Below are 10,000 nucleotides of genomic sequence, written 5' to 3' on the forward strand. Positions count from 1 at the left end.
AAAGTCCTTTCTCTTTTCTCTCTCTCTCTCTCTCTCTCTTGTAGCACTTGATGAGAGAGCGGCAGCAGATGGCCAGTCGTCCCTTTGCTTCGGTCAACGTGGCGCTGGAGGCGGGCGGCGACCAAGAGGAGCTGCTACAGGTGAGCGAAAAGACACACACACACACACAACCAAAAAGTGTGCTCATTTGCACATCCGTGCTGTGGCCCGGCTGTGGGCGTGTGACCGCGTGGGCAACAGGATGCTTTGAGGAAAGTTTGCATTTGAGGCAATTTATCTAAATGCAAATATCCTGGAAGTGTTGATAAAAAAATATGTTTAAAAAAAATAAATATATATATTTATATTCAACAACCTGTGTGGGCGGACCGTGGACGGGAAGCCAAAACGACTCCGAGGAAGTCTGTCGCGACTCATCAAAGCGACAGATGTTCATAATTTCCGTTTGACATCGTTCGGTTCGCTCGGCGGGCCCAGAGCCACATCCCACAATGCATTGCACTGCAGCGGCTCTGCCATTCGTTTCCTGATAAGGCGCCAACAAACACGACACGGGGACCGCAGTGGGCTACAGGCCTGCAGGACTTTTTCTTTTCTGCTGAACTCAGTTGAGAGACGAGATGCATGTGTTTGGCCCGCGGCCTCGGATGGCAGAGCACGTCAACAAGTGCCCTTTTTTGGGATGTTCGGTGGCATCCTCAGGCTGGGGGGGGAGAAATGAAACTTCAATGGAGGAGTCCAATCAGTTTATTTAAACACAGCTGGACTATGAAGGAGTCGAGCCATCCCAAGGGGGATCAGGAGAGATGGGCAGCCTGTGAGTTAAACATGACTCACAGCAAAGGGGCTGAATACTTAGGGCCGTGTGATATTTCAGTTTTTCTTTTTTAATAAATTTGCAAAAATTTCGACATTGCTGTTTTTTTTCTGTCTTTATGGGGTGTAGAGTGAACATTAATGAGAAATAAAATAAACTTTTTTGATTTGAGCAAATGGCTGCAATGAAACAAAGAGTGAAACATTTAAAGGGGTCTCAATACTTTCCGTACCCACTGTACATACATACACATATATATACATATATACATATATACATGTACATACACATATATACATATACACATACATATACATACACACATATATATATATATACATATACATACACACATATATATATATATATATATATATACATACATATACATATATACATATACATACACATATATACATACACACACATATATATATATATTAGGGCTGTCAGCGTTAACGCGTTAATCTATGCGATTAATTTGGCCGCGTTAACGCACTAAAATATTTTAACGCAATTAACGCAAATCTTTATTTTTATTTTTTTTTAAACCGCGGCAGTACGGTTTGACACTGTTTCCGTTTTTAAAACAATTATTTCTCCGCGAAAATAAGGAGCAGAAATCAGTTTAACTCGTGGATGAATCAGTCGGGTTTCCTCCTGCTCCTCCTTCCTCCCGTCTCCCCCTCTGATACACAGAGCAGGGTTGCCAGGTCTGTGTGACAAAACAAGCCCAATGGCCAATCAAAACCAGCCCAATGGCCAATAAAACCAGCCCAAAAACCAGCCCAATATCAGAACTCAAAATATGCCCATAACTCCTTCATGATGCCCCCCTGAGATAGGAAAGTGACCCACTGCGAGCGTTCTCGGGGGGGGGGGGGGGTGCTAGTGAGCATGTGCTCAACTGTGTGCGCGGATGTGTCGGCGTGTACGTGATGATCTGGAGTCAGTTTGGTAGGATTTGGGTATAAATTAATTATTTCATTTTAAATATGGATTTTTATTTAAAGATATTCATGTAATTTGCATGCAAAATAGGTCTACCCGAACCAGCGGACAACAAATTCAACCCGCGGCAACACTTCAAAAGTAGCCCAATTCCGCGGGAAAACCGCGGACCTGGCAACACTGACACAGAGGAACGGAGGGGCGACGTGTCGGGTGACGCGGCGCGGAAAGAACTCGTCACACGAAACCTTCACTGTGATTGGTCAATCCGTTTGTCTGTCAACATTTCGGGGAAAAAACAACCAATGAACACTCAGTAAATCACAAAGGACCTCCCACCTCACAGGTTAGGCTCATTTAGCAGCCTGTCAGTCAGAGAACCAGAGAACACGGCGTGAGGACAATGAGCCTTATTTCAGAGCTGAGATTGTTCTGGAATGTTTGATGTATAACACGTGGGTATGTGTCACATGCAAAAGACTTTAAACGGTGAATTTAATTTATTTTGTAAAATGGAGAACATGCCCCCAGCCTCCAGAGGGTGAACGTGACATATTTGAATGTCAGTCAGTTATCAAGGCCACTGGTTCTGCTGCTGTTCAGTGGTAAAGATGACAGGACCAATGGGGTCTCAATATACTTCTTTTTTTTAACTAATCTGATGTTTCACTGAAGAAACAATTTATCATCCACGATATTAAATACCTCGCTGGCACTGTATATGTAGGAGCCTCTTTGAAAACACAGCTCTGTGTGAAGTTTTGTCTTTAAAAAGAAGGAAACAACTTTTAAGCGCGATTAATCGCAATTAATCGCGATTAATCGCGATTAATTAATCGCAATTTCAAAATGTGCGATTAATTAGTTACTTTTTTTTAATCGATTGACAGCCCTAATATATATACATACACATACATATATATACATACATATACATACACATATATATATACATACATATATATACACATACATTTATATATATATCCATATATACATACACACACATATATATATATACATACACACACATATATATATATACATACACATACATATACACATATATACATACACATACTCATATATATATACACGCATATATTCATACATACACATATATCCCCATACATAGATATGGTGATTGTTGAGGGTGTCACACAGTTTGTGACGAAGGTTACCGTGGCGATGGCGTGGAAGGCCGTCCCCTGCACACGGCGCCTTATTGGCTTCAACTCCACTATTGTTCTTTTGGACCAGGTCCCCCCCCCCCCCCCCCCCTCCTTATCTCTGGCTCAGCCCGGTCTCCCTCTTCCGTTCTTGAAGGTGAGAGACAATGGGGCAGAGCGCCATCTTTCCCGCCCGAGGTTAATTACGCAACATCTGCTTCACGGCGCCGCGAGCCGAGCGCGATCGCGCAATGAACGAGGGAGCGGGGAACAGCTCCACGCCGCCCCGCTGTTTGAACGCCGAGCCGGGGAGAGCGCGGCGTCAACAAACAGAGCCGTCGTCGCCCCTATTTCACGGCGTGTTTAGACGGCGAGGAACGCAACACCTGTGGTTTCCACACACACACACACACACTCACACACACTGAGGGCACGACGTGTTTAGTAGACGATGGATATGTCATCGCATGGAGAGGAGCGCGGCGTGATTAATGGAGGATTAATGCACGTGAAATGTGTTTTGTGTTATTTATTTCATAAATAATGCATCTACGGCGTCTTCCATAACTTATCTCCTACCGACAAATGAAAAGCAGAAGTAGCCTTTTCTCCCCACTTACTTCCTTTCCTTCCCACTTCCCTCCTTTCCTTCCTCACATTAACGAAAAACAACTCGAATATACATATTTATACATATTCACTTGAATTAAATGATGTATTATTAGATATTTGGGCCTCTCGGGTTTCTCTCAGCTGAACGTGAAATGAAAATACTGGATGAGAAAAGTAAACATCACAACATTCTTCGAGCAAAGTTCTGGATCTGGGTCTCCGGGGCCCGAACAGAACCAGGCATATCCCGACCCCTTGGGGCTCAGCCCCCCCTTTCTTTGAATCCTTTAAACAGCCCTGCCCGACACCCTAAGATATGCTTCCGTCACACAGGAAAAATAACCGGTTGACTAATCCAGATGTTCATACACGCCCACGGTGGTGCCCGCCGACTATCTGGTTCCTCTCTCCCCTCGTTGTGTTGCATTATGGGTAGAAACCGTGTCTCCTTGCGGAGGAAGTCGGGCCTCCCCCGAGTGTCCCTCCTTGAGTTTTCTTCCCTTCAGATCAAAGCCACAAAGACACTTTCAGGATCCATCACAACACTATAAATTCACGTGGACGCGTGGCGTGCTTCGGAGTCGTCGAGATGCTCAAAAGATGGACTTCAAATGCTCTCCAGGTGGCGCCGCGTCAAAGACAACCTTCGGGTTTTTCTCTCCATCCTCCGAAGACTTGCAATTAGAGGTACTTTTGGAGGCAGCTTCTCCCGTCGTTTCTATGTGTAGAAAGCGCCACGCGGTGAGGGTTCTGGGTGAGGGTTAATCTTTTTATAATGATACTGACTCTGTTTGTCGCAGCTGGAAAGATGTGGGTCTTTTTATTATTTTTATTACATTCTTCAAACAGAAGATATAACACCAGACCGTTTTTTTAACCTGGCGAGGTGACTGGGTACGTTTACCCAAACTGCATGAGCCCGGCTGGAAGTAAATGTGTTGGCCTGTTTGTAGACCATGTGCAATGTTTACGGTTTATAACTTCAAGGAACTCGTTCATTCTTTTGTTGTTGTTACATGCTGCTGCTTTCATACAATTTTTTAAAAGCTAGTTCAGCCAAATATTCATATTACTATATATATATATATTTCTTTTTATTTTATTTTAATATGTATGTATATATTTGTTTTAATATATATATATATATATATATATATTTATATACAGTATGTATTTAAAAATATATATATATATCTTCTTTTTAATGTGTATATATTTTCTTAGATATATATGTATAAATATAAATATATGTATAATTATATATATTGATATATACTGTATATATATAATCAAAAAAATATATTTTCTGTTTAATGTGTATATATAAATATTTAAATATATATATATATACATATATATGTATATATATATACATATATATTAATATAAAAATAAATCATGGAAGATCATGCGTCATTGGTATCATGACCGTGACTAAGTCGGATAAACCTTTCAGAATAGTTGCCTAATACTTTAGGAAATAGATTCCGTCGTCTTTGTTCATGTTGAATTCTTGATCAACACTTTTCACATATTTTAAATCACAGTGGACCTGCCGAGCATTGACTCGACGACTGACCTTTTGACCCCGAGAAACACCGGCGTCCCTCACTCGTTCTCTTCTTCGGGTCCCTTGTGTGTTGGTGGTGCTTCTAGCAACACGCTCCTGTCGCCGCCTCCTGCTTCTCGGTAACCACACGCCTCCATATGTTAAATAGCAGGAAAAGCCACTGCATCACAAACTATATGACCACCCTTTTTTATTATTATTATTATAATATATATATATATATATTTCTGCAGCTACAGGCCCCGCCTCCCGTTCCCCAACGGGCGCTTCACAGTGTGCCGCGGCTGCATTACAGCGCAGAGCCACACAGTCATCAGCATAAATCCGTGTTTTTTTCTCCACCGCCTCCTTAAAGTACCGCCGCTACGTCGTAAAAAGCCGACGAGCCTCGCCGCAAACCGGCATCCGGCGGAGAGAGCGGCGGCGCCCGCCTTACCGCTGATGAACGGCGGCTTCCTGTTTTCATAACGCTATTTAAAGCAGAGAGAAATGAATCAGTTTCACATGTTGTGTTTTTAATGTGGCGTGTTTATACTTTAATACGCCTCGGGGAGAGGAGGGTCGGTGGACGGAGGGATGGACGGTTGGGAAGGAAGGATGGAAGGAAGCAGGGGAAGGAAGCAGATAAAGGTTATTTATGACACCTGCGTGTAATGTACATTTGGTAGAAAAATACACAGCTAAATACTGATTCATGCACACACACACACACACACACGCCACTGCAGGCTTATCAGATAAAACAAAAGCGTTCATGAGCCTGAGAAGAAGAATACAAATGAAATAAGGTACAAACACACACACACATCTTCTCACACACACACACACTCGTTTGCATTCATCATGGACATTGCATGTGCGCTCATTCTGGTGGACGTTGGCTCTATTCACCACTTATTAACTCAATAACTCACGCCCCCACCCCCCATCAACACTAACAAGGCTAAAACAAACCCATCCCTCTTCATGTTCCGTTTGCACTTTAACAAAAAGGCTTTTTACAATATATTTTTCCTCCCTCTCTCTTTTTCTTTTTCTTTTTATTGTCAGGGAGATTAGAAAAATATGAAATGTGTCCAGGCCACACGTTGTTTTAGTGACCGGAGAAGGTAAAGGTAAAGATAAAGGTAAAGATAAAGGTAAGGAAGTTTATTGTCATTGTAAAAATACCCAGAAAAAAAAAAGTTGGTGACTCATCAGTGGGTACATCAGCAACAATAAAAACATCTATAAAAACATTGAGAACGGAACTTTAAAAATAAATAATAATACAAAATAATAATAATAATAATAACAACAAATGTAAAGTTATAAATGAATTAAAATAAAATAAAATAAAACAAATACAATTTTAATAGAATAAAAATGTAAGAAAAATTCAATTAAAATTGAAATAAAAAGAATTTATACAAATATACATAAATAAAACATAAAACACAAGCATCAATGGCTTAAAAGTGAACAAGTGTTATGTAAATGAATAACTCTCCTGATGGTCTTCAGGCATCTCTCTCTCTCTCTTTCACTGAGACGAGCCGTTCTGTTTATTTGTGATGACCTCATGAGAAACACTCTCTGACTCTGAGCTTTTTTAGCTTTCCAGGTGAGAAAATAAAAATACGAGCGCACAGAAAAAACAACTGAAAATCACACTCCAGACATACACTACAAAATATACGAAGCGCGTCGGTTTTTCGATATATTTTCATTCGACTCACTTTTTTTCCCACCCCATAAGTTGATTTAGTGTTATAATAAAAATGGAAAGTTCTCAGGAGGAGAGGCACTATATATATTTTAGATTAAGTTATACCACGTGAACATGATGGTGGAACTCGTCGACCCGGCTCAGATAAAACAAACACAATAACCTGCTGAGAGAATTTAAATCTTTACAGGACACGCAGTGAGTCTGAGAGGTGTCGTCATTTTGCCAGAGGAGCCAAATATGCTCATATTACTGCAAAATAATGACTGAAGTTTAAAGCTGTATCCAGAGTCTGTGTGTTTTTTGTATTTATTAATATTTATTTAAGTATACTGTAAACGGTTGTTATTGTTCATAGTTTGAAGCCACGGTTTATGTATTATTTATATTTATAGTATACTTTTAGACAGTTGATATATTGTTCAGGTTGAAGGACAAAAATGTGCCTTGGCAATACATTTAAAAAAGCCTTGATGTCGCCAATCGTTGTTTTGTATATCGGTTTATCACCGGTATCGTTTTAAAAGTATCGGTTTCGCACTGATATCGTTTTAAAAGTATCGGTTTAGCACTGATATCATTTTAAAAGTATCGGTTTAGCTCTGATATCATTTTAAAAGTATCGGTTTAGCACCGGTATCGTTTTAAAAGTAACGGTTTATCACGGTATTGTTTTAAAAGTATCGGTATAGCTCTGATATCATTTTAAAAGTATCGGTTTATCACTGATATCGTTTTAAAAGTATCGGTTTAGCTCTGATATCGTTTTAAAAGTATCGGTTTAGCACTGATATCGTTTTAAAAGTATCGGTTTAGCACTGATATCGTTTTAAAAGTATCGGTTTATCACCGGTATCGTTTTAAAAGTATCGGTGTATCACTGATATCGTTTTAAAAGTATCGGTTTAGCACCTATGTCGTTTTAAAAGTATCGGTTTATCACTGATATCGTTTTAAAAGTATCGGTTTAGCACCTGTGTCGTTTTAAAAGTATCGGTTTAGCTCTGATATCGTTTTAAAAGTATCGGTTTAGCACCGATATCGTTTTAAAGGTATCGGTTTAGCTCTGATATCGTTTTAAAAGAATCGGTTTAGCACCGGTATTGTTTTAAAAGTATCGGTTTATCACCTGTATGGTTTTAAAAGTATCGGTTTAGCACCGATATTGTTTTAAAAGTATCGGTTTATCACCTGTATGGTTTTAAAAGTATCGGTTTAGCTCTGATATCGTTTTAAAAGAATCGGTTTAGCTCTGATATCGTTTTAAAAGTATCGGTTTAGCTCTGATATCGTTTTAAAAGTATCGGTTTAGCACTGGTATCCCCCAGTGGGCGGGGTCAATGCTAACGTGCCTCGTAGCCAAAGCGTTGCCCTTCACTTCCAGTGGAGACTTTTTCTAATATCAAACTATACCCGTGTGTAAGAGCTCAGAGCGGTTTTGATCGAGAGAGAGAGAGATGTTTGTCGGGTTGGTATCTGCTCTCCGTCAGCCAGCGGGAGAAGCGGCAGCACGTCAACACATCCATCACTCGGGCGATCGGGATCTGCGTGATTGAGAGTCAATCCCCTCTCGAGTCGGCCCGATCGGATCAGAGCCGTCCGATACGCCGCATGGGGTTAGAGCGCCGGAGAAAAGATCGAGACACGCCAAGATCGATATGAGAAGAGCATATATCAGAGAGGAGGAGGATATCTATAATAAATCACCAAATTAATCTGGAGGAGAGAAAAAAGATCCTTGAAGCTAGATAGAGAGAATATGTAGAGAAAAAGGAGAATAATATAATATAGTTATATGGCCCAATAGAAGAAGAAAGAATGATCATTTCGATGGTTCTAATGCTAGTTAATGCTAGTTATTGCTAGTTAATGCTAGTTAGTGCTAGTTAATGCTAGTTAGTGCTAGCCACGCATGCTACGTCAGAAGAAAACTAAAAAGTAGGAACATGTAAATAAAAAAAATGATATTATTTGCCCAAATTCTGAACATCTCAGCTTTTCCATGACACTTTTTCTTCCTATTCTTCTTCCTATTCTTCTTTTTCTTCTTTCCCTCCTCCCTTGTGGTTCTATCCATCCCTTTTTGCCTTCCTGCTCCTCTCTCACTCTCACTCTGTCCAACATGTAGTTTAGTGCCAGTTTCAGGTTCAGCTGACCAAGCAGGCGCGCCCATTAACTCCAGAACACTCAGAGTGTGTGTAAGTGTGTGTGTGTGTGTAAGTGTGTGTGTCTGTGTGTGTGTGACTGAACATACCTTAAAACTGTCTGTGCAGGCAACATCATGACACTCACTAATAGAGATGAAGCACAGAAAATAAAGATCAAAATAATGAATGGTTGCAGACGGGGTTCACATCCCATAAAACGTTTCTATGACATGTTCCTTATGGTTCAAACCTAATATAGGACGAGGGGTGTGGGAGGGTCCATTATTGGACCAGGGGTGTGGGAGGATCTATTATTGGACTAGGGGTGTGGGAGGATCGATTATTGGACTAGGGCTGTGGGAAGGTCCATTTTTGGACATGGGGTGTGGGAGGATCCATTATTGGACTAGGGGTGTGGAAGGGTCCATGATTGGACTAGGGGTGTGGGAGGGTCCATTATAGGACTAGGGGTGTGAGAGGGTCCATTATTGGACTAGGGGTGTGGGAGGGTCCATTATTGGACTAGGGGTGTGGGAGGATCTATTATTGGACTAGGGGTGTGGGAGGATCCATTATTGGACTAGGGGTGTGGGTGGGTCCATTATTGGACTAGGGGTGTGGGAGGATCCATTATTGGACTAGGGGTGTGGGAGGGTCCATTATTGGACTAGGTGTGGGAGGGTCCATTATTGGACTAGGGGTGTGGGAGGGTCCATTATTGGACTAGGGGTGTGGGAGGGTCCATTATTGGACTAGGGATGTGGGAGGGCCATTATTGGACTAGGGGTGTGGGAGGATCCGTCAAACATGGGTTCTTTTGTCATGTGACCATCCTTTACCTTAATGTTGTAGTTTTGGGAGTTTCTTGCGAAGACAAAAGTTTATTTAAAAAAAAGACCGGTTTGCGAGAAATAAAAAATGATCGAGGAAAACGCACACCATTCAAATGAAGGTGGCATCTGGAACCGAAAATGGTTCTAGAGGAACCATTTCTGGTTCCACAAAGAACCGTTCACACCAGGGTTC

The 10,000-nt window shown here is 41.1% G+C and overlaps 1 protein-coding gene across 2 annotated transcripts in view; it reads left to right on the forward strand.

Moving 5' to 3' along the window:
- Positions 1-10,000, forward strand: part of atrnl1a (attractin-like 1a) — a 239,394-nt gene that overhangs the window by 206,532 nt on the left and 22,862 nt on the right. For both annotated transcript variants that reach the window (XM_056435010.1, XM_056435011.1), the window contains one exon: positions 45-140. In XM_056435010.1, the coding sequence (XP_056290985.1) occupies positions 45-140 (96 nt within the window). The remainder of the gene's footprint in view (positions 1-44; positions 141-10,000) is intronic.

This window comes from Pseudoliparis swirei, chromosome 17, assembly GCF_029220125.1.
Source record: "Pseudoliparis swirei isolate HS2019 ecotype Mariana Trench chromosome 17, NWPU_hadal_v1, whole genome shotgun sequence".
Taxonomy (NCBI): Eukaryota; Metazoa; Chordata; class Actinopteri; order Perciformes; family Liparidae; genus Pseudoliparis; species Pseudoliparis swirei.